Raw genomic sequence first — 25,034 nt, 5'->3', positions numbered from 1 at the left:
GCGCACTTGGCGTAGCGGCCCCGCGCCGCTCCCCGCGCTGGCGCACTTGGCCGTACGCACTTGGCGTACGCAGTTGGCGCAGCGGGCGGCGCGGCCGAGGCGGCGGGAGCCGGGCGGCCGGGACCGCACCATGTGCGGGCGGCGGGGAGGCGGCGGCGCCTCTGATCCCGTTCCCTCCCCGAACCGGCGCCGCCGCCCCTTCCCCGCCGCCGTGGGGGCTCGGGAGGGCGCGGCGGGGGCGGTGCCCGGCGGCGCGGGGCGCGGCGCCCGCGGGTGTTCGCGGGGCGCAGATCGTACCATCTGCGGGCGCCCCCCTGCCCGTGCACTGCGGAGAATCCTCGCACGGCAATAGCAGCCAGATAATAACAATATTATTAGAGCCTGGAACCGATATATTATAGACACATAAAAATCCCCCACCATGTCGGTTGCCTTTGCTTCTGCTCGCCCAAGAGGCAAAGGGGAGGTCACCCAGCAAACTATCCAGAAGGTAAAAGAGCATGCTTTTATACAGACAATTTTAGACATTTATTCTGCCCATGCTCCTGCAGCTGGAGGCTGATTTCTAGGGCGATCAGGAAAACTCGTGAATTTGCGAGGGCTGCAGAGATGGACAGCTGGAGAGAGAGAGGTGGGGGAAGGAGGAGGAGGAGGAGGAGGTGGAACAAAGCAAAGGTGTTCAGATCGCTGCAAAGAGAGCGAGAGAAGGACGTAGGGAATAAAATCGGGATGGCACGTTATCCCTGCTGCTCGCCAAGGGGAAACGCTGCCAAGCGTACATTGGGAAACGGCAATAAAATTTGCAAATATGCGATTAATTGATGATGGTATGTCAGCTTCTGGCCCCCAAAGAATCCAACCTAAAAAAATGAATTGAAATAAAATACTGAATTTGCAAGGGTTTTCTTTTGTATCTGGATGCAGAATTTTAATCTCTCAGAAGATAGAGGGAGCACCAGCCACTGGTATTTTTCATAAACTATTATTATTATTATTGTTGTTGTGATGTGTTTATTGATGTTTAGTGACAAACAAAGGTTTTGAAAGATTTCCTCTGGAGAGGAGATCCCCACATGGGTCTCATGTGGAGGCCAGATCGGAGGGTGCCGAGTTGGGAAGTTATTGTTTCCTATTTCCCAGGACTGGCAGCACAAGCAGACCCTGGCACCCTTCTCCTGCAGAAGGCGACGGTCAGGAGCAGCGAGGCTGCCAATGTCAATAAAGAATGTGCTGGTTTTGCTGTCACTGCTGTTTGTCAGGTGCATTTTGCTGTCATTTTGGCCGTTCCCCACGGCTCAGGTGTGGTGGCAGCCAGGTGTGAGCTCCGTGTGGTCCCTTCTCTGACACTGACCAGGGCAGAAGCGCCGCTGCCAGCACAGCAATTGTCACCCTGTGTCACCCAACCCTGTCACCAGGGGCTGGGCAGCCAAGCCGTGATCTGCCGCCCGTTTGGGACTTCTAGGGACAAAAATCCCCTCGGTGGCAGCGTGTGACAGAGCAGAGCTGAGGGCAGGACAAACTGCCACCCGAGAGCCCAGAGAGATGACTTGCATCTCAGGAGGCTGTTTGGAAACATCCCATTTTGTGGAGCTCTTGCAGCACGTGGTCTTGTGAACCAATTGTTTTAAATACTGAATTTTTTCAGACTCAGTGGATAAGTTTTCCTCTAACCTCCAAATCAGCTGGAATGATTTCACAATTGAGTTGTTTGTAATTAAACCCACACCCACAGACAAAAGGGCAGATAAAAAGTGCCTTCTGTTTGATTTTCAAGACCTTTCCTTTTTGCATATTCATAAACTTCATGGAAGCTTCAAAATGTTCTTTCTTTAAAAATAGTGAGCGGAACCATTTCCCATCTGAGGTGCATTTGCTGCCAGGTTACTTTGGGACTGCCCATCAGTGTTGGGCTGTTGGCAGTGATCTTCTCTTTGACAAACAGCAATGCTGAGGAAGAGACTTGCAGGCACAGGAACTGGATGGGATTTATAGTCAAAAATGGAAATGCAGAGAGAGCAGGAGAAAACATAAACTCCAAAAGTCCTATTAAAGTGAGCTTTTGAGAACATATCCAAATTTCAATGAAAAATATTGTTCTTATTTGCATTCATATTATATAAGCAGCTTCTTTTTATTTATTAACTCAATTTTAATAGCCTTTCAAATCTGATCTTATCCCAGTATCAAATATTCCTAAAATAGATTTCACACGGAAGAAATCAGAGCTTTTGGCAATAGAGTAGTGCTGGTGCTCCTCTAAAATAGTTCATCAAATAGCATTTCCAGGGCAGTGAAATTCAGTTCTGAACCAGAAATAGTTCTTTCCTCAAGAGCTCTCCTGCCCTGATGACACAGAGGTTCAAAAGCTCAATCTTGCAAGCACTTGATAGCAGTGGTACCTACAAGCTCCATTATGCCAGAGGCAAATCTAAATTTCTACATGCTGGTATTATTTTTTTTTATTCATTCACCTGGAGAAAGTGTGCTGCATTCACAAGAAATCTGGGGGAAGGGGACAAACTAACTGTATCCGAAATTTCAGAAGAACTCAAAGGGTATTTTAAGCTTTTAATCATATTATGAGCTCATTAAATAAAAGTAAGGACATATTGGGATATAATTCTCTTAAATATGGTTTCAGTAGCTGCAGTGATGCAAATTTTGTACTTCATCAGGTTCAGCTGTCAGCATGCTCTAGTCCTGTGCAGGAAAAGGAGTAGGTTTAATTGTTTGAAAGTTTGTTTCCTACTTAAAAGTAGGCATGTTAGTAATACCTGACATTTTGGAAAGGGTAGGGTGATACTTTGGGATGAGGCAGAGATAACTCACAGTGAAAGTGTTTTCCTTCTTCAACATCAGAATTTATCTGCCATTTAAGGAACAAGCTAAGTGCATGAATTCTTCTGTATGGGTGTTTCAAGTAACCACTTTAAAGATAACTGTTTATAAGTGAATCAACCTTGTGGCTCAATAAAGTCATGTGGAGGTAATTTACAACAGCCAAAGCAACAAAACTGCACAAAACATCCAGTGCCGAGGAGGGTGGAGAATCACAAAAATACAGGACTTTTATACAATTCTCATAGTAACATGTTCTGGTCCTATTTCCTTTATGCAGATGCTAGATGAAAATCACCACCTAATACAATGTATTATGGATTATCAGAGCAAGGGGAAAACTGCAGAATGTACTCAGTGAGTATTACAAACTGGGGAGTTTGTTAGAAATGTTTCCTGAAGTCTGGCTCTTCCCTTTGCTCAGTGGCACAGCTGTTGGTTTGCTCTTGGAAACACTCCTGTTCCTTTCTAGGAGCTTTTCCAGTTCATGGAGAACTGTGAAAAAGCATAAATGGTTCTGGTGGTGCTTACTTGAGTAAACACTCCAGTTAGAGCACTCTTGAGAAAAATCATGTTCTTCTCAGCTTGCTGGCAGGGAAAACAGGTTTTGGCCTTTGGAGTTGTGGAATTTCATTCCTATCAGGGCCCTTGTTAGACAGAGAAGGGAAAAGTGTCTGATTGTTGGAGCAGCTGACTGGGTATCAGTCCTCAAAGATGGAGGTCCCAGCTGCACAGTTCAAAGTGCTTTCAAATGAGGGTGTATTTTGTCTCTCTCTTCCCCCAAGTTTATCCTTTTGATGTTTATCCTGTTATAAAAGAGGTGTTGAGCACTCTGATCCTTGATGGGAAACGTGACAGCACAGACACAGGTCATTGCTACTGCTATTTATTAGGACAGATTAAAAATGGGTTAAGGTAATTTAATTAACCATTTGTAAAGAGGGAAAAAAAATAAATACTTGGAATTTTGTGTATTGTTAACCCTTTCCAAATGAGCTTTACTCCTTGTTCTGTAGATACCAACAAATCTTGCACAGAAACCTGGTTTACTTGGCAACAATAGCAGACTCTAACCAGAATATGCAGTCCTTGCTTCCTGCTGTAAGTACCAGTACAATTACTGTAACTAATAATTAGTTATTAGTATAACTAATATCATAGTTATTTCCCTCAGATACATTAGCTATGCCAGAGGGAAATGTTCTTTGATTCTGTCACTGATCATTATAAATGAACAGTTTTTTAGTATTTTTCCAGCTGAAAGTTTTGAAGTGGCCAAGTAGACCACCAATCAAAAGTAACTTCTACTGCATTTAAATTATGTTTTATGGGACATTTGTGTTAATCTCTGTCCCATAACTCAGGGGTTATGATGCAGTGCTGCAGATCTGAACAGCTCCATTTGTTCCAGATTCAATATTCTTACCCGTTCTTATTCTATTCTTTACTTGGGGGGAAAAAAATGCTGCTGATTTGCATCAAAAATCTAATTCAACACTCAGGCATCGGTTTGTCTTTACACATGTTGTTATTCTTGCTCAGTGGATTGATTTGGGAAGTACCACACATAACACAAACTGCAGCAGAGCTTGGCAAAGGTCAATCTGTCACCACGCTCCCGTGTTGTCTTTGCTAATGCATTCCCCGCACTGGTTGTGTTTGGAAATCCATGAGTGCAGGGGAACGAGCACAGGAGCCACACTCTGTGACAAACACAATAATTTCAAGCCCTTCACTGTGCTGCTGCCTGTCAGCTGCTCTGTCATGCTCAATGTCATTCACACAGAGGAGTCAAACCGAGAAAGATTCACCCAAAAATCCAAGCAAACACGTATTTAACCGAGGCAGTTTTTAGTCATAGTCAGGCTAATTTGGGGGCTGCTATTTTTCTAATTCAAAACCTAACCAAAAATTTGCTTTTTCCTCCTTGTTGTTTCGCAGCCACCAACGCAAAACATAAACTTGGGCCCGGGAGGGATGAGTCAGAGCGCCTCCAACCAATCCCTCCACTCGCAGAGCAATCTCAGCGATGCCATCGGGACCGGCCTCCCTCCCTCCTCCCTCATGCAGAGTCAGATTAGCAATGGTGAGCTCTGGTCCCCTTTGTGCTGCTTTGCTGTTGCCTGGCAACAAAATCATTAATGCAGAATATACTTAGAGAGCTGGAAAAGACCTCTCCTAACTCACCTTTCAGGCATATGGGGATTTCAGGCACACGCTGAAATCACCACAAAATGGCTACAGGCAGGAATGGTGTTGGTTTCTGCAGAGTGCTTTGTGTTTCTGCACAGGAAATCAAAGACTTTTTTTTTTTTTTTTTTTTTTAATGCATGATGAAAGTCACCGAGGAAAGATGCATCCAAGTTTTTAGTAAGAAAAATTCTATGTTGCAGTATTTTTGTCATGGAAGTGGCAGGGTTGGCCAGGGTAAAATGGAATTGCTTGCATGAGTAACCACACAACCAAGCCTTCAGATTGCAAAGACCTTCCAGGATACATTTCTCCTTACAAATCATTTGGTGTTGCACCAGTCTTTGTCCTCTACAGAAGCTTGCAGAGGTTGTACTACACAGTCAAAGAATTTGCACAGACATTTCATATTAATAAGATAATATAATCTATTTGGTTTTGTTCATGCAACTAAGCTAATTAAAAACCAATTTTTAATATGTGCATTTTATATTATGAATAATCTGTTTATTTTGTAGATCATAGTTATTCAGTCAGTTGTTTCTGTGGGTGTCTCCCAGAGTAACAGAGAGCAAAACCAGTTTCTATAAATAGAAATATCTGATTGTAAAATCACAGACCTTGGCAGGGGGACTCAAGAGCAGACACAAGCCATGAAATTACTTCTGAGTTTTTGAAAATCCCTTTGTGGTCAAGCCTATTGTACCTTTTACACAATTGGATAAGGGACCTGTAAAGTGAACTTACTAAATTTTTCAGGGCCTTTGTTTTGAAAGATTTAATACTGAGTGTGAGTAATATATTAGCTCAGTCAAAACATTGTTTTGTGTTATTAAGAACAGACATTTTTAGTGCTACTGTTGTTGGTTTTCTGATTTGCTCCCCAGCCTCCTCCAGATCTCTGGAGTAATTTGCTGCTGATTGAAAGAACCAGACTGGAAGCCATGAGGACTGGACTCATCCACATATTTTCCCTTACAATCACAAATCAGCCAGCCTTTTTTTTTTCTTATTTTAAAGAGGGCCAAGAATCTCTAATTTTTCCCATGCAAATAAGGCAAGGTTTACCATCACTTGCTTCACTCCACCTCTCACTCAAGGCAACTCTATCTCCATTCACACACTGTGTGACCTTGTGCTACACCAGGAGCAGCTTTGCAACTTAAACAAACTGGAGCAAAACACAGAGATAATTTCCTGTGGCAGCATTTTGACCCATCTCCACTGATTTCAGGAGAGCTGGCTCTCTTTATCTCTTGTTGAAACTGCTGCTTGCATCTCTTCATCAGAGGAAAATATCATAATTTACAGCAAATGTTCTAATTTTGATGTCTGTGAAAACCATTAAGGGTAATTAATGAGGTTTGTACTAAATGAGTTAGATGTTTTTCAGAGGCTGCAGATACACTTAATAACCCTGAATTAAAATATCATTATTTAAACATTGCAACATAATTCTGCCTCTTCTAAGGATTCTGCATTCTACCTAAATTAATTGAGATTGACAACAATAGGGCTGAATTTAGATAGACAACAATATGCACCATCACAGCTTGGATAGTAACAATCTACAGTGAAAACAGCTTTGTAAAACTCATTCATAAAACTATTTCCAGCAATAAAGAACAAATAAGAACCCCATTTCCCCCAATATTAGCTACCCAACTGCAACAGAATTCTGAAAAATAAGCACACTGCCAGGTAAGCAGGGATGATACAAATACAGGATGTATCTGGAGCAGTCTGATGGTTACATTCTGATGTTGGAAAGGGACTAACAACTGGGATTGTAATGGTGACTTGGAAAATTTATCTTCCTCTTCCTGAGGTACTTTTAGTCAAACTTCAGGAAAGGGAGAGATAGGGTTGTTCTCTGAGCAGAGGCTGCATTGGTACTTCAAAAGCCCCAGCTAAGAAGGTGAGCTGATTATAGAGGAACTATATAGTTATAGATAGTTATATATACTAGTTATAGATAGTTCTATCCACTATATAGGAATAGTGGATGCAGCAATGTGCAGAGTGTCTCTCAGCCACTGCTGTGCCTTCCTGTTATCACCACCTGTGTGAAGGGGGGAAAGGAATCAACCACAGGACAAGAGGAAGGAAAGGACAGATTTCCAAAGGCTGGGATGTTCCCAGAGTCCATCTCTTTTCTGAAGTACCTGAAATTACTGGCATTTTTAAATTCTGCTGCCTGCAAGGAAGTGGTTGTAGGGCATTGCTGCTGGTTTTGTTCTTCCCATCTGCAATCCTGTACAGCCTGGATTTGGCTGCCAGGAAGAGGAGGTTTGCTCTAGCTGTGCAGCAGGCACTTTTAATTTGTCTGTACAAAACAGGGAGTGTTAATAAAGAGGACTTTTGGTTTTTTGTTTTGCCTTATCATAAGGTATTTCAGAAAGGCTGCAGGGCCTCACGCTCACTGTGCTTTGCCAATAAAAGCTGAGATTTTCCTGTTGCTCTCTCTAATTTTTGCAGGTCCTAACCACGTGTCTATGCAGCAGTCAGGCCAGAACACCATGCCCACGACCTCTCTGAGCATGACTGTCAGCAGCCACGGGACTGGCCCTGGCTACAGCCACACAGTGCCTGCGTCTCAGAACGTGCCAATGCAGGGCCAGGGCTCCATAGGCAATTACGTCTCTCGAACAAACATCAACATGCAGTCCAACCCAGGTAACTGCCTCTGCCTCCTCCTGGGCCACCCTGGCTTTCCTCTGACCTCAGAGGGTTTGCCACACATGACTTTGTTCTGTAAATATTTCCTGTAGGCAGCTACAAACATACCTGAGGAACAGACAGCTTTCAGACATCTCTGAATTTCCAGGTGCCAGTGTAATTCAGAACAGTTTCACACTTGCTTTAACTTAGGCTGACTCTCCATGGTTAGGGCTGAGCTGAGGAAAAGAGGGTCAGGTAGAGGTGCAGCAGCATTATCTGATAGCCCTGGCAGCAAATCCCACAGCCATGGGAGGGATCTGAGCAGCACCTTTACCCAAGTAGAAAGAACCTGCCAGGGTATAACACATTCACTGTTTGTACATTACTAGCCCATTTTATTATTTTATTGGTACTTCACATTGTTTGCAGGGCATTAAGAGACTAGCAGACAACTCAAAAAAAAGTTTGGTAGTTGAATCCCATTGAATGGGATGTCTGATGCTTTGGAATTCTTTACAGCAGCATGACATTTAGGAATCAAATAAATCCTAGAATATCAGTTTACTTAAACTCTATAATCATCAGGTATATGAGAAGATGGAAGCACAAGAAAGAATACATTAGAAAAGAAATGCAACAATTAAATAGTCAGGAGGTAGACATGAACAATCATTTCTTGTTTCTTCCTTTAACCCTACTGCAATAAGGTTTACATTATTTTGAGTAAGCTAATAATAATCAAGGGCTGGGTATATTTTTAAATATCTGCTGAAGCAAATGGCAAGAACTGACCATGTAATAAGATCCCTTCTGGATTCCAGTGCAGAAGAGTAAATAAATCCAGTAGGACTACATCTCCCCCTGTGGAAAATTCACAGAATTATCAGGATGCATGTAAGCTGAAGGTTTTAGCTTGCTTCTAAAGAGACTAGGAGAGAACTGCCCCATGTTCATCTTTGGAAAACAGTCTTTTCCATGTCTCTTGTAGTCTCCATGATGCACCAGCAAGCAGCAACGTCACATTACAACTCAGCACAAGGAGGGAGCCAGCACTACCAGGGACAATCCTCCATTGCCATGATGAGCCAGAGCAACCAAGGCAACAGCATGATGGGGCAGCGACCCATGGGCCCTTACAGAGCTTCACAGCAAGGTAAAATTGCTATCAGATTATTGATAGAACTCTCATTAGACTCATGACACTCAGTCTGTCACGTTTACAAACAGAGAATCCCACCCAGGAGCACAGGAAATCCTGAATGGTGCAAGTATCATGCCAATGAGATGAACTTGAATCTATCTTCAAGATTCATCTATTTAATTATTTTGGGTGTTTAGAAAAATAATTCTGTCTAAAAGGGATCTTATATATCTAAGGAAAAGATAAACAATTTGATATACAGCTCATTCAGGGCACTGGGAATCTGTTCAATTCTTTCTCATGGTGTTGGATCAGCCCTAACATGGCACAGTTAGCAAGGAACACATTTCTGGAAAGAAGACACAGTTTGCCAGCAATTAGAATGAAAAATTAGGCCAAGGAAAGGAAAACACCAGAGGATAACTACCATGCTGTAAGACCTCTCTGGATAAAGTTCTAAGAGGTAATAAAGCTGCTAGACTGATTAGAAAATAAACTGAATTTTGCTAAGAAACAAAGTAATGTATTAATGAAAATATATTTAATTCTGACTGTGCTCTTGAGCATGGAATCCATTCCTGTGCTTTCTAATAACTCAGATTAGTAGATGAAATGCAGCCCTTACTTTCAGTGTTGCTGCAGAAGTGAGTGATTGTAGGATGTGTTACTGACTGTTGTGTGATTTCAATTTCAACCATCTTTGTCTGAGATTACAAATTTAATTCCTTTTTCTAGTGAGAAAAACATCTTTATAATTGCTCTCAATTGTTTGCTTTTCCAGACATAAACTTTGTTTTCTTAAAAAAAATATATTAGATAAGAGAAACGCATCCCTTAGGAGTGCACAGGCTCAGTGTGCCTTGTCTTGTGCCTTGCAGGTTCCTCGCAGCAGTACATGGGTCAGGAAGAATATTACAGTGAGCAGTACAGTCATGGCCAAGGCTCATCAGAACCTATGAATCAGCAATACTATCCAGATGGTAATTCCTCTGAGCTGGGCTCACTGTGATACTGCTGAAGTGCAGAGCACCACGACTGCCACGTCCAAGGACATGGCAAACCTATTGTGCTTCATTTCCAGTCTCAATGCTGGAAAATTAGAATCCCAGGGGATGGGAGCCTGGTACAAAACATGCACATCAGTGCACCCTGCTATATAAATTGCTCCAGTTTAAAAAAGCCCAGTTTGGATTAGGAAACACAAGAGTTCTATCCATTGTGACTTTCCTTGCCTTGTATTCGATATTCTCCCTAAGGGGTCTGTATTTGCTCTTAGCCTTATCTTGGTGCATAAGCAGCTTCATCAAATATATTAAATATACATTCAACACTTATGGTCCCAATAAGAATGTATCTGACAAATCTTTGTGACTCCTTGCAGGACATGGTGATTATGCCTATCAGCAGTCATCCTATACTGAACAGAGCTACGACCGGTCGTTTGACGACTCTACACAACACTACTATGAAGGAGGTAGGAAAACACAGCAAAATCTTAACAGTAAATTCAATATATTATTGAGAAATCTGAACTCTAAATTAACTGGTACTATTAACTGAATTATGATGAAGCAAGGTGGCATTTAGGAGAAGCGATGTCTCCTGTAGAGCCTCTGTTCATTTTGTTGTTTCAGGATACAGCAAATGGAATTCCCTTCATAGGTATTTGAAAAAAAATACCAGTAACAACTAGATAAGTGGTCTTTCTGAGATATATGAATAAACATCATTATCTAGAAGAAAATAAAATGAGAGGGCTTCTTGAGAAAGCAGCTATTTACCCTGGCAGACTTACCTTTGTGACTTTTCCTTCTGAAGCCCTTCTGGTATAAAAAAAATTACTTTGGGGAACAGGTTAGTTGTTTGGTTGTTCAGTGATGTGTATAAATAAGTAACTCCTATTCAAAAGAATTAAAAATCACTGGAGAAATAAACATCTTGCTTGGCAAAATCCAATCATTTATTTCTAAGAAAAGTATTTGTGTATGAGTTCTAGACCAAGGCTCCTTACACCTTTGTTTTCCTTATCATCCACATGTACAGTGAAATACCTGCCTCATCTCTGACCAAACAATTCCAATATTTCCCTCTCCAGGAAATTCTCAGTACAGCCAGCAGCAGGCAGGATACCAACAGGGAGCTGCACAACAGCAAACATATTCCCAGCAGCAATACCCAAATCAACAGAGTTACCCAGGACAACAGCAAGGATATGGTAAGAAAACTTTTCAGTGGCTGGTCAAGTGTTTTCAGTGTTTCACCCTGATGCCTCCATTCCTAAGCTAAAATAGGCTGTAAACTATTTCCTTGATTAACCTTGGATTAACAATGTACCAAAATTAGCCAAAGATCTAGTAAAGGGATTCTGGGCAGTAACATATGTAAGTATAGCACTGCATTCATCCTGAATCCCTCTCTCTTTTGATAGAAGTTAGAAAATACACATTTTCTTCATGTTGACTTTGTGTTAAACATCATCAGAAGGTCACTGCCTGGGTTCCCAGGCCTCCTACACACCTAGTGCTTCTGAACTGACATGAGAAAGAACATCAGCCATCCAGAGAATCACTCCTCTGTTGCTTATGGTGGCACAGCCAGATTAGAGAGGAATTTAAACATGCAGTTGTTACTAAAATATAGGCCAGGTAGTTTGCACAGAGATCATAACTGAGCTGTACCAATACAGATTTCAGGAGGCTTCACTTAGAAGTATTATGACATTTTTTGAGCAAAGTTTAAAATCTGAAGTTTACACTGCTGCAACTACATCATTATTAGTATTAACACCTCCTAGTGTAAACCTAGAGGGGAGGTCTGGGCAGAATTTACTCACAGCTCTTACTCACAGAGCTTACTTTTTTAGCATCATGTTTTAGATTGTGTTAACTCTTAAAAACTCCAGCAAATCAAGGCTGTAATGGATTTTTCTGCCTGTAATGGATTTTACTGTCTTCTCAGGTCCTGCACAAGGAGCCTCTTCACAGTATTCCAGCTACCAACAGGGACAGGGGCAGCAATATGGAAGTTACAGAGCTTCCCAAACCGGCCCATCCGCTCAGCAACAGAGGCCTTATGGCTATGAGCAGGTAAATTGTCTAAATCTCTGCTCTGAAAGAGCAGATCTGGCTGTTAGCTCTGTCTATAAATCTGTCTGATAATTTGGGGCAGGTATATGGGTGATACTTCAGTAGGTCTTGTAAAATTCACAGACCAAAAGAAATTGCCTAACTTGCAGTAAGCCTCCAATATATTATCCTTCAACATTTCTATTTCTTCTTTTTTTTTTTTTTTTTTACAGGGACAATATGGAAATTACCAGCAATAAAAGAATACAGTGCTGTGTCAGATTCCTTTCAATAGTATCTCAATCTTTTGAACTGGATGTACAGGCAGTTTTGATTAATTGTAATATGTTGGTTACCCCTTAGCACAAAGCAGCGTCTGTATGTGAACAGTGTTCATTTCATGCTGGATATGAAGCAGTGCACTACTGGTAACAAGACAATGCTTTAATGGTTTGATATTTGGTGCTGTGTATAGTACTGTATGTTGATACAACACAGAAGTTTTTCATTTTACCCTCTCTTGTCCCATTCTTGATGTTTCTGAATAGCTTTAGGATCATTAGATCACAGTTGTGCCCCGTTCTGGAAAACAGCCAGATTGTTCTGCAGTCTGGCCCAATGCAAAGCCCATCAGTCACATCTCAGTCCAGGGAAGTTCCCTGTGGTAAGTTATTGATCTTTTTTTAACTGGATGCATTGAAGATTACCTGCCAGCCTCCAAAATCCATGGCTCTTCAGTTTACTTCTACAGAACAAGGGGATGGATACATTCCTTATAAAATGTCACTTCTATGCTAAATGACAAAAAATAGCTGCAACTTCTATAATATCTACCTACCCACCCAAATCCTATGATTCAGTAATCCTCATAAGTCCACATTTCTGTTGTGAAAGATAAAGAAAGAGGATCCAAACCTGTGATCATAGAAATGTTAATAAATAGAGGCACCTTTCATATGTCCATGAAAACAAAGGTATTTCTGTTGTGGGAAGGAAACCAAAAGGGAGCTCTGAGACCTGCAGTGTCAGCCTGCTCGACATCAATATTGCTTCATATCGTGCTTAGCTGAGAAAAACACCTGGCAGAAGTCCCACCTTGAATATCCTAATTTTATAACTTGCATATACATTTTTGTGCCAAATTTTGCAAGCAGGTGGCTGGCATCCTTCTTTATTCTGATTCTTGTGCTGCCCTTGCTCAGATTCCCCAGCAAGCATTATAACCATAAATATTGTCAGATTTGGTGGTCTGTTGTTCTCACAGCTCATCATCACTTTTATTTTTCCTATTGTAGCTTGACAAAAAATAGTTCAGAGGTAAAAGAAAAAAAAAAAGCATTTTTATTGCAGACAAGCAATTAAATTCAGCTTTAATTGTGAGACACTATTATGCATATAGAGAGAGGAGCTATTAATGGGGTCAACCAGTGAGAGAATACCTATAGAGGGAGAATTTAGAGAGAAAAACTAGTGGTATGTAAAAATCAGTATGAACAATGTAAGTCTCTTCTATTCAGTTTTATATGTTCTTATAAAGTCTTGGGGGGTGAAAAAAAGGGCGCTTTTAAAGTGCTTATATAAGTGTTAAACAAAATACTGTGTCCAAATTGCTCTGAAGCAAAAAAGCTGGGATGGCTGTGTAGGCCACAAACATTTTTTGATATGAGATTAACTGCAAATTTACAAAAGTAAATACACTGTGTAAGATTTTCTCCTTTTCTTTGTCTGACTGGTGTTATTTATGGGATTTCAAGTACTTTATATTTTGAAAAACAAAGACCACAAAGAAAACACATCTCTCAGTTCATTACTTTTTTTTCCTTTGAAGTAAATCTTTAACTGGACAACTAGGGAGTTTACTGTTAAATGTTGTCCAAGCACTGTCCTTCCTATGTTAATAATTTCAACTACTGGTAAAATAGAAGACTTTTTTTTCAGTCAGTCCTCATTTCTCTCATCTTTCCTGCTGATGTTTTCATACAAATAAGTACTCTCAAATAGCAAGGAACAGAAAGGAAGTAAGATTGTTTTCTTTATAATAATTACTATTACAGGTAGCCAGAAGAATGCAATATTGCTCTTTGGGAATACGCCTTTTATGTGGTTTTTTAAAGTGCTGAAATGCTTTTGAGAGAATATGAACAACACTTAAACCGAAACAGCAACATTACATCAATCTGAAATGTCTTACATTAAGAACTTCGTGAATGTTGTGTATATAATGTATTTGAAAGAGCACTTTGAAAATAGTTTGTACATTTATTTCCTAATTTATACATGATTTTTGGTGTTAATATTTCTAATTGTTAATAACAAAACGTTTATTTAATGTGTCATCCATTTTTATGTATTAATGTGGAAACAAAGTGATGCCAGCATTTTGACTTCTTCCATGAATTGTATCATTTTTTGTTTTGTAATACAGAATGCTTGAAAATGGTTTAGTTTAAATATTATCTGAAAGTGGATTTGGCGGTGCTTTCCTTGTGGCAGATGGAATGGGTAGCACAGGTTACCCTTTCCTTGGGGGTGCTGATGGTGAGAGCTGACCATGCCCCAGCCCACGAATTCCCCGGGTGCTGGGCTGATCCCGGCGTGGGCAGCGAGGGAGGCAGAATTCTGCTCCTCGGGGCATGGACCTGCTGGAGAGGGCCCAGAGGACCAAACTGATCAGAGGGATGGAGCAGCTCTGCCACGAGGAAAGGCTGAGAGAGTCACCATTGTTCAGCCTGCTTAGGGGAACTTCGGGGTGCCTTCATTGCAGCCTTCCCGTGCCTGAAGGGGCCTGTGAGAAAGACGGAAAGAGACTATTTACAAAGGCCTGGAGTGACAAGACAAGGGGAAATGGCTTCGAGCTGGCAGAGGACAGGGTTAGATGGGGTATGAGGAGGATGCTCGGTACTGCGAGAGGCGGGAGGGTGCCCAGAGAAGCTGTGGCTGCTCCAGCCCTGGAAGCGCTCAAGGCCAGGTTGGACGGGGCTTGGTGCAAGCTGGGATAGTGGACGGGGAACGAGATGATCTTTAAAGTCCCCTCCAACCGAAGCCGTTCTGCGTTCTGAGTCTCGCGGGCTGCCTCAGCCTTCACGGGCGCCGTTTTCGGGACACACGGGCTGAGGCGGGGCTGAGGCGGGGCTGGGGCCGAGCTGAGGCGGGGCTGGGGCCGAGCTAAGCCGGGGTTGAGGTGGGGCTGGGCGGGCCGAGGCTGCCGGGGCGCGGCTTTGCCGCAGCGGCTGCGCCCGGGAGACCGAGGCGGAGCCGTGGCCGAGCCGTAGCCGTGCCTGTTCCTCCATGGCGGTGCTGTGTGGGGCCGGGCTGGGCACCTCCCTGAGGCGCTGCTGGGCCGGGGGGAGCGGCCGCAGTCCCTGGAAGGCGGTCCTGCTGCTGCTCAGCCCGCCGGCTTTCTCCACGAGCTGCGCCCGGTGCGCCAAGGACAGGCGGCTGAGGCAGAAGAGAGCCATTTCCGAGCGGCAGCTGGTGAGTGCTGGGCTCTCCGCGAGGTCGGGGTGCCTCCCGCCGCTGGCCCTGCGGGAGTGAGGAAATGCTGGCTAAAATATAATTGACTTCCAGAATAGTGAGGAAATGAGTCTGCCCCGCGATATTCTCCGTGCTCACATTGATCGTAGTAGCGGTCCTCTTCCCCTTTGGCCTCTTTGGGCGGGAAGCATCCATAAGTCAGAAAGTAAAAAGGTTTTTAAAGTTAAAGGTCTAAAACGGTGTTTTAGCTTTAAATCTAAAATATCGTTTTGTTTCTCACTGGTTTTTTAGTCTTGCGGTGTAGTCAGCTGCCAAACAAGCATCACTTTATGTCAGAGAAACTTCAGGGTCCTAGAATTTATTCTTCATCTTATTTTTATATTTACACGTCTCTGAAAAATCTTATTTTCTAATGATCCATAAATCACTCCCCATTAAAAACCATAGTTTACTCTTTCGCCGTGTGGTGGTGCCAAATACTTTCTAAAAGAGGCTTTTTAGTAGTAGTATAAATTTGCTTATCAAAAGTTCAGGTGACAGGAGGTTTTTTTTCAGTTGCTTATCTTTGGTATCATAACACTAATAAGACTTTTTCTCTCACGTACTATTTGTGCCGTTTATTTAAAGTGACCCTTAAAGGCCATTCTCATTATGGAGTCCCTTAGTAACTGACAGAATTAGAAAGTTACCATGATCACAGTCATGCTTTCTCTTTTCATCCCTCTGTGTAAACAATTCCACCTGTCAATGAATGTACTTCCCTAATATTTTCCCTTGGGAATTTCAGCCCCTTTTCTGGAGATAGATAGAGCTATATCAACATAGCATAGCCTTAGGCATTTGCTTTTTAAAAAGTTCTTAAAAACACTTGAAAGATGAGATCTGATTTTCTTTATTATTACACTCAGTACAGTGCATTTAGTTGATCTGTGAATGCCAGCAGAGTTCTGGTTCAGAGTTCTGATTTTTTTTTACTGTTGAATGAAATTCATCCTGGCTAAAAATAGCAGGTCTGGCTAATAACTAAAACTTCTTGGAAGATGAGTCTGATAAATTGTATTTAAAGGTAGCAACCCCCACCCTTGTTGCAGACGCGGTATTTCGTGGATCAGCGGAAAGTGCGCGTGGTTGGAGGACAAGGAGGAGACGGGGGCCATTCCTTCCACAGTGAGCCCAGAAAAGTGTTTGGAGGTCCTGATGGTGGGAATGGAGGTGATGGGGGTCATGTCATTTTTAAAGGTAAACCTCACCGAATCTGTTCTGTTTCGTGCCGTTGTTTTCTTGCTTAACACCCCACCCCAGCACAAACAGCCCTGCACGGATGGTAAGAAATGGTAAATGGTAAAAAAAAGGTTAAAATGGTTATTTCTGTATGAGGTGTCCTCGCTTTTGAAGTTCTGTCCTGAGCTGTGATAAGGAGGACATAAATGACACTGACAGCCTTAGAATTTTGAAAATTGAGATATTTTGCAGATACTTTGGTAAGTGGTGCCTGACTGTGTTAAGATCTGATTAAATTTTCCTCTTAAGATGAATAAAGCTGCTTCTGCCACCACCCTGCTGTAAAATCTAATCTAGCAAATTGATTTCTGTTTGGAATGACCACATTAATAAACCTAAGCAGCTAAGTACAGACAGTTAAACTTCATCACGACTTAGATTGATGTTAGTCTTCCCTGATATGTTATTATTGAGACAGTAAATAAAAAATAGGGACAATAAATAGTAAATAGGATGTGCACTCATGCAATATTCAAAAAGGGAAAGAACAATCAAGAGTTGACTTTTCTGTGCCTGTTTTACTAAAGCAGTGTGTTCAAAATGTGTGTATTTTACTTTTCAGCTGACCAGCAAATGAAATCACTTTCTTCAGTGTTCCGCTTCTATCAGGGCTTTCATGGAGAGAGAGGAGGAAGCAAAAACTGTTATGGAGCTAACGGTGCACACATGTATGTTAAAGTAAGTCAGTGGGTGCTGGGTGCTAGCTTGCTACATGGCTGATTTTCAATCTGGAGAACCTTATTGTGTGCAAATCTCATGTGTAATGGAGGGTAAATGTCTGACGGTGCTGTTTGAGTTCAGAAAGTGAGTTTCATGAAAGACAATTCTCTTTTTGGGCTCCTCACCTTGAGAATATGCAGGAGTGATTTTCAGCAAATCTGAAATCAGCTGGTGGAGGATCTGCTGCAGGCTTTGAGCTTCGGTGTAATGCTTGCACCTCTTCCCTTTGAGGTCCCTGTTGGTACTTTGGTGAAGGAGGATGGTGAGGTTGTGGCTGACCTCACCCAGCATGGAGAAGAGTACATTGCAGCTCATGGAGGAGCTGGAGGGAGAGGGAATCGCTTCTTTCTCTCCAACGAAAACCGCGCTCCGAAATTTTTCACTCCAGGAGAGCCAGGTCAGGAGAGGGTCCTTCATCTGGAGCTCAAGACAACAGCTCATGCAGGATTGGTGAGTTTCTGTTGGTTCAGCTTCCACTTGACTGACTGAAGAAATAATGTGAGAGAACATTTTCTTGGCCCCTGGCTTGCTTGTTTGGAGACACGAAGGGTGTCCAAAGTCATTCACAGAGCTGTCACTCTCATGCTACTTGGTGTTGTCCTACTTCTGCTAAAATCCATACTATACATAGAGAAACAAGATTCATCAGTGGTTGCTGATGATGTACAGCAGCTTTGTCTGCTGGTTCTGCAGATGAACACTACAATGTAGAGAATTCTTTTAAATTGGCTTGTTTTCTTGGTTTTGGGGTTTTTTTCCCTAAATTATAAAGTTCAGATCATCTGTTTCATCCCTCTATTTCTCTTTTTACAGATCTTAAACATTTGACTTCATTAGTGACAGGTTTATAATCCTCTGAAATGAAAAATGCTCAACTTTGAGCTTAAGCTATTTTTGTATTTGAGTATGGAAATATTCTAACACCAGCTGGCAAACCTGTGAAAGTTATGCTTTGCTGCAAAATGTTCTTGATGTAGTCCAACAACTGCAGAATAACTGTCTGGTCTAGCAGAATTTTTCAGATTTGTTAAAGATTGAGATATTTGTGTGTTTGTATTCCAGGTGGGCTTTCCCAATGCTGGCAAATCCTCACTTTTGAGAGCCATCTCCCGGGCAAAGCCAGCTGTGGCTGCCTACCCATTCACAACCTTGAACCCCCATGTTGGCATTGTCCACTATCAAGACTATGAACAAGTGGCAGGTAAGAATTTGAAGTTTGTTGTGTGTACCTTGAAAGCAATTTGTGTCACCTTTGTAAATGCTTTAAAATGCTGCAGAAATAGATTCAGGAGTTCTGTAGTGTTCTTGCTAGTTCTAAATAACTTCAGAGAAAACTCTACTGAAAGCCCATTTCACCTTCACTTGTAGGTACCCTTAGTGCCAAACTATCAGTCTGTATTCTGTCTGCACTGGAGTAATCTAAATTTAGGTATTTTAAAAGATAACAGCAGCAAACTTAGCATGAGTTGTGCTTTAATATTGAGGCACTGAGATATAATTTAAAAGTACTTCACTGGCCAATAAAAGACTGGGGGGGATTTTTGGGGGGTTTTTTATTGGATCTGCTGGATTCACTGTGAAATTTCTCTTGCAGTTGCTGACATTCCTGGCCTAATCCAAGGTGCTCATCAGAACCGTGGGCTGGGGATGGCCTTCCTGAAGCACATCGAGCGCTGCCGCTTCCTCTTGTACGTGCTGGATCTCTCTGTGCCTCAGCCCTGGAGCCAGCTGCAAGACCTGAAATATGAACTGGAAGCATATGAAAAAGGCTTGTCTGAGAGGCCTTGTGTCGTGGTTGGGAATAAGGTTGACCTTGCTCAGTCCAGGATCAATCTGGCTCTCCTTAGGGAGCAGGTGGCTGAGAGGGTCATCGCAGTGTCTGCGCTGACAGGAGACAACTTGGAGGAGCTGCTGCTGCATCTGAGAGAACTCTATGACACCTTTGTGAAGACAGAACAGTCACAGGGACAAAGCCCAGTCAAGTGGTAGAAGCCACAACTGCTGTGAACTGTGCTGGAAGGAGAGCAAAGTTAAAATAGCAGTTAGATTTGAGTGCATCTCTGTGACTGGGGCTTCCTGTGGGTGTTTTTGTTGTTAATATGGAAGGGCACAGCATGGGGATTTGTTCTGGACTGCTGCTTTGGAAAGATTGTTTTGTTTGTTTGTTCACCTTTGAGGCGTCTCTGAAGTTTTACAACAAAGCTTGAAAATTCTAATCATGGTGGGTGTTGAACTGGAAGCCTGGCTCTTGTTTGGCATACTATGGAATGAAGAGAATGCTGTCTAGTAGAAATGACTGAAAATCGGGATCTGCAGGAGATGTTGCCTTATTTTATGAAGTGTACTGAAGTCACTTTCTCATTTTTCACTAATCAAAAGTTCTAAACATCACGTGGCCCCATGTTTGTCTGTTTTTATATTATGGGCAATTTCTTAAAACTTTTCTCCTGTTGTGGTTTGGTGTGGATTTTTCTCCTCAAAGGGAGGCACAGCTCAGTAATTTTCGGGAGGAGGAACATGAAAGAACTGCAATTAATGACTGAAATTATTTTCTCCTTAATATAAATAATTTACTGTATTTAAATGCTGGCAGCAGCTAAGTAGCTGAATAAACTGGCCAGGAACCAGCCATTTGAGACTCACATCTGAGTTCTCCCATTTAGGAATCTCAGGCAGTGTTCTGAGAAATCCTAGGCTTAGATACATCAAATAAAATAAACATTCAGTTCTTTGTGTGTGTGTGTCCCTTTTTTTTTTCAACTATATCATTTTATGGACTGTGTTCTTAAACTTTAGGAATTCAGGAATCTTAATTTAAAACAGTGATCTTTGCCCTCTCCTCATACTGAAAGAAGAGCTGCTTCTGTATACTCTGGTCATATTTTCTGTAAAAGATTATTATCTTAATAATGGAAAGTCAAAATTCATCAAAACATATAGTTAAACTTTTTCATAAGGGACCTGAACAGGCTTGTGGGGTGCTGAGACACTGTCAGAAATAGAGGAAATTACTGAGTGGATATGAAAAACACAAAGCTGTAGCCTCTAACCACTTTTTGTAATACACCACAGTGAAGGTGATAATTCTCTCTGCTTATTTCTCTGCAAATTTTTGATTTCATCCCTGGTAGTCTAATGCTTCTGCATGGAACATCCTTAAAAGCAGGGTTTTAATTCTGAAAAAGTACAGGTCAGCTTGAAAGCCTGAACTGATTAATAAATTATGGCCAACCAAGTAGTTACCTCTCCTAAATTCACATTCTGAGTATTTCTACTTGTGGTCAGGTGTGGGGAGTAATCTGTGCATTATAAGCAGTGATGTTGGTATAAAAAGGATCAGGAAAAATTCAAAACCAATATTAAATCCTAAAGTCTCTCCTGTGTTTTGCTTCATCCCTGAGATTTACTGAGTTGAATTAAATAGAAGTTAATATTCAGTTCCGTTCTTCTGTTTGGATTTGTGCAGCATTTTTAGGCTTCACTGCTGTTCTTCCTGCTATTGCTACATGCTTTTCAACCACTTTTAATAAAACCAGGGGAAGGTTGCCTGAACATCAAAGCTGGTGCATCTTCTTAGCAGATTCTTTAATACCCACAGAGGCTTTTCACTCTCTCTGGCTGTGTTTGAGGATGCCAAGGGCTGCTCCAAAAGCCTCAGTACTGTGAGGAGCTCCCAGCCTCCCTTCAGGGCTCAGGTGTCCCAGTTCCTGCAGGGAGAGCAGTGGTGTTTACTGCGGTGTGAGAAGCACTGCAGGTTTCCTGACACCTCCCAGAATGTGCCATTGATCCTGCTCTGGGCTCTTTGTTCTTAGCGTTTCAGCCACCTGCTCTGAGGTGACAGCACCAAGCTCCTAAGCTCTGTTCCTAACAGGCTTCAAAGAGGCTTTGCAGCCTCAGGTACTCCCAGGAAAGTGCCAAATACCTCCAGCTTTGTTGTTGGAACAGCTCTTTGGAGAAGCTCGGACTTCCCGTAGTCTTTAACAGCTCGGGTCACGTTTCTCCAGGGTGCTCCTTCACAGTTAGCAAGAAGATCTCTTGGGTCCCATTCCAGTGGAGCACAGGACTGAGGAGGAACCTCTGGTTCTGCTGAAAATAAAGTATTTGCAAAGGAAATGCATTTTGCCTCTAAAAACAGAGAGGGAAAAATCATTAGTTTAATGGTGAATTGTTTTGGGGAACTGTTGTGTGCTATAGGAGGTCTTTCCACTTTATTTTGGCAGGGGCTGGGATGGGTGGGCTTGTTTTGATTTAGGTTTTGGTGGATTTCATCTGCATTATTCCCTTTTGCTTTCCTCTGCTGAACCCTTTGATGGTGACTTTGCTCCTTAAGCTACCCAGAGTAGAGAGATATGGTAGATTTTATTTCTTATTCTGACAATAAGCCATGGGAATTCAATGTGAATTGAAATGCAGTCAATTCTATTTCCTGGAGAAGCCTGAACCATAATTTTGTTTAGCACTTTACAATTCTAGTACTCTTTTGAATTTTTTCAGTACATGATTACAACATTATTTCAGTGCTAATTTAATAAAGCCTCTTATTTGGCCTTATCATAATGCAGAGCACTAGGGCTCAGGAGCTCAGTCCCTGGGTAGGGACCGGGTGCCCGAAGCTCGCTCGCTCATGCCAAGACCGCAGGGCTGCCATCTAGCAAGCATGGTGATTATCAGCTCTATAGTGACTGCAAGCTCTCAGGATTTCAGCTCTGCTTGCTAGGTAGTGGTGCCCTGGGCTTGAGGCTGCAGCAGACGGAGAGAGAGGAGAAGGAGAAGGCGCAGGCTGTTCCACGAAGATGGCTTTATTTGGGGAGGTCCATGAAGGGTCTCTGCTCTTCTTCTTTCTCAACTAATGGGGTACAGTATGCTTCTTTTATAGGGTTGGAAAGGATCCAAGCTTGACCAATGGGTAAGGGGTTAACATGACATTGCCTTATAGGGTTACAGAGGTAGGTTAAGGGGTGGAGGACAAGAAAACAGGAATTTTCTTTGCTGTTTCAGCATTCCTATTGTTCATATCCTCCATGGTGCTTTTCCTAAATCTATGGGGTTTACTACACTAATTGTAGGGGGTTTATATTTTATTTTATTTTATTTTATTTTATTTTATTTTATTTTATTTTATTTTATTTTATTTTATTTTCCACTTTGTAAGTCCTTGGAAAATGTAAGTGGTTTTAATTGCCTGGAAAAAGAAAATCAAGTGCTAATGTAAAAGCAAGCATTAGAAAGGACAGCACTTTTCAACATGTGGATACTGAGGACTCATTGCAGTACATTAACTAAAGCCTTGAATCTGTGTGTTTAAGCATGAGATGTTTTGCAATCTACTTTACTCACTGTTTCCTAAAGCACTTTTTTATATTACCTAATTTATTTTTTTTTTTTACATTAGGGAAAGATCTTCCATTATTGCCTGTATCCTCATTAAGAGTCTTCATAGTAGGTTTGTGGTAAGTTAATAAGTACTCTTGACTTGAACATGCTGAACAACCTGTTACCTGTTCATGAATTCAAATTAAAGACTGACAGGAGTGACTGTGAACCAGAGATGCTCATGCACATGGAGTGGGATCTGGTCATAGTTTGTACAGGCTGCTGGACACGGATCCACCATCCAGCTGCTGTTCTGTCCTGCCTCCCATGGGATCTTGTTAATGGGGCTCACTGTCCAACAGTGCACTGTCGTGGAAAGGGCTTTGGTGAGAATTAAAACAACCCCCTGACACTGATAAACTTCATCCCAAGGTCAGTTGTGTGCCTGGCCTTTGAAGAACAGCTCTGTTTTCTGCTAGTCTTCCATGCTGCAGGTCCTAATGCCATTCCCCAGCAACAAATTTTTGTTTTTTAAATAGGGATTAAATGTGCCTGCACTGCAGAAGTCTGGAAAGACGGCAGTTATTGCTTGGAGGGGAGTATTATTATTTGGAGGGGAGGTTAGATTTGTATGCCAATAATGATAAAAGATGATTTTGCAACTCTTGATAACAGAACAAAGCTCCCTTCAGGTTGCACTCTTGATTTTTCTCTGAGCAGTTCTGAAATTAATCATGTGGTGTGTGCCCATTTTTCTGAGTCATAAAACCTAGCTGGTAGAAGGACAAAGGCAGGGAGATTTTCATCAACCTTGTTTTAATGTTGAGATTATGTTTGTCCTTCGTTTCCCCACTGAGAGTAATTTTTCATCTCCTCTTTTCTGATTGAAATAGAATTGTCCAAGGAGGCTTTAACAGCATCTGATTTGTCATCCATAGGGTTTGGGGTTTTTTTTCTCTGCCCTTGTATATATAAAATATAGCGTTGGCTCCTTGAACTGTGCATTCCTTACTCAGCTCTCTTCTTTGCATGTTGCTATATTCTGCCATCAAGGTGAGGACATGTATTTGTGTATTTTATAGACATTTCCTGACTGATGAGTGAGAAGACCAATCGTACTACAAATCTATATAATTATGGTTTAATAACTCACTCGTGTCTGCATGTTCCATTTCATTAAGGCTCTGGTTGGTTACTTTGTTGCAATCCATTTTATTCTGGTAGCATTCAATTAATGTAATTGGAGTAAGTGGCATAATGCAGTGGTGACCTGGGCTCAGTTTGGTGGGCTTTTAACCTGGCTGTAGCACTGCAGCAAACTCAGATGCTTTTATGTCATGATGAGTACAACAAGACACAAAACATCCTTGTGCTATTCACATATGCTGAAAATGTTTTATCCAGACACAGCCACCTTTTAAAGTGCAGGTTTAGAAATACACTTTAGATCCAGACATATTAAGATTGATTGAAAAGCTGAAAATGAACTGCTGAGCAAATTATCTTTTGTTATTCAAATCCTACGTGGGGCCTTTTTGTCTTTGTAACTTGAGAAATCGATAGGCAATTAATGTGCTGGTAACAGTCAATATTTTAGAAAGCATCTGACGGTTTGGGATCAATTTTTGCATATGGAAAAGCTTCATCATGGTTTAAAGATTTCTCATTTGAATCTTGGTGTTCGGGTTCTTGGTGCTTAATTACCTTTGAGACTGGAACATCATTGTTTCCCAAAGACTTGTGAATCCCCACCCAGTGCTTCCTTTGTACACACACTAATCAGCCACTGTCAGAAGTTACTATTCCCTCTCTAAATCCAGATAAATTAATCTTCCCCTAAAAGTGGAAAATGCTTATGACAAAAAATATTTGCATGAGACAATGTAATTGCTAAAACACCGGTTGTCAAGAAGACATCTGTGATATTACAGATGAAGTATCCCTATTTTGATTATCTTATTCATGAAATCATACTGGTTTGTGGCTCTTCATTTCCTGTTGGTTTCCTCTCTTATAAATCAGGAAGATGAGTTTGGGCAGCCAGAGTGCTTTGTCCAGACAGGACTCACATTTTTCACAATGTCCTGGTTTGACAAGGAAGCGTGTTTTTCGGGAAGTTGAAGTCAAACCAATGAGTGGTCAGATTTGAATACCGGCACCTGAATGGTGCGGCCACTGAAGACGTGGACACACCTCTGAGAACAAGGGGCTAAAAGCAGAGCACTCCCAGTGGCGTCGAAGACGGTGTTGCTCCCGCCCCGCGGGTCCGGCCGCTCCGGGCCCAGGCGGAACGAGGGGCGCGGTGCCTGCGGGCCGGGCCCGGGCTCCCGCCCGCCGTAGGGGCCGCAATT

At 42.0% G+C, this 25,034-nt stretch overlaps 2 protein-coding genes across 2 annotated transcripts; both read left to right on the top strand.

The window, feature by feature from the left end:
- The first annotated feature begins 268 nt into the window (after positions 1 to 268).
- Positions 269 to 14,363, top strand: SS18L1 (SS18L1 subunit of BAF chromatin remodeling complex). Its single transcript, XM_036395805.2, has 11 exons — positions 269 to 490; positions 3,119 to 3,195; positions 3,855 to 3,939; positions 4,780 to 4,924; positions 7,507 to 7,704; positions 8,678 to 8,842; positions 9,709 to 9,810; positions 10,212 to 10,304; positions 10,926 to 11,045; positions 11,789 to 11,916; positions 12,129 to 14,363. Exons 1-11 carry the CDS (start codon positions 422 to 424, stop codon positions 12,153 to 12,155), a joined length of 1,209 nt encoding a protein of 402 aa, XP_036251698.1. The 5' UTR covers positions 269 to 421; the 3' UTR covers positions 12,156 to 14,363.
- A 793-nt stretch (positions 14,364 to 15,156) lies between these two features.
- Positions 15,157 to 20,099, top strand: MTG2 (mitochondrial ribosome associated GTPase 2). The gene is made up of 6 exons (XM_036396008.2): positions 15,157 to 15,369; positions 16,461 to 16,608; positions 17,213 to 17,328; positions 17,602 to 17,820; positions 18,433 to 18,571; positions 18,965 to 20,099. The coding sequence occupies exons 1-6, from the start codon at positions 15,184 to 15,186 to the stop codon at positions 19,357 to 19,359; spliced, it is 1,203 nt and encodes a 400-aa protein (XP_036251901.1). The 5' UTR covers positions 15,157 to 15,183; the 3' UTR covers positions 19,360 to 20,099.
- The last annotated feature ends 4,935 nt before the right edge of the window (positions 20,100 to 25,034 follow it).

The sequence above is a fragment of the Molothrus ater genome, chromosome 17 (assembly GCF_012460135.2).
Source record: "Molothrus ater isolate BHLD 08-10-18 breed brown headed cowbird chromosome 17, BPBGC_Mater_1.1, whole genome shotgun sequence".
Taxonomy (NCBI): Eukaryota; Metazoa; Chordata; class Aves; order Passeriformes; family Icteridae; genus Molothrus; species Molothrus ater.
This window is presented reverse-complemented; position numbering and strand designations above follow the sequence as displayed.

Excerpts from the sequence above, each read along its gene's own strand:
- MTG2 (XM_036396008.2), top strand. The coding sequence starts at position 15,184 with ATGGCGGTGCTGTGTGGGGCCGGGCTGGGCACCTCCCTGAGGCGCTGC. Across the intron at positions 15,370-16,460 it reads CCATTTCCGAGCGGCAGCTG|ACGCGGTATTTCGTGGATCA; the intron begins GTGAGTGCTGGG and ends CCCTTGTTGCAG. Across the intron at positions 17,821-18,432 it reads CAACAGCTCATGCAGGATTG|GTGGGCTTTCCCAATGCTGG; the intron begins GTGAGTTTCTGT and ends TTTGTATTCCAG.
- SS18L1 (XM_036395805.2), top strand. The coding sequence starts at position 422 with ATGTCGGTTGCCTTTGCTTCTGCTCGCCCAAGAGGCAAAGGGGAGGTC. Across the intron at positions 491-3,118 it reads CCCAGCAAACTATCCAGAAG|ATGCTAGATGAAAATCACCA; the intron begins GTAAAAGAGCAT and ends TCCTTTATGCAG. Across the intron at positions 9,811-10,211 it reads TCAGCAATACTATCCAGATG|GACATGGTGATTATGCCTAT; the intron begins GTAATTCCTCTG and ends GACTCCTTGCAG.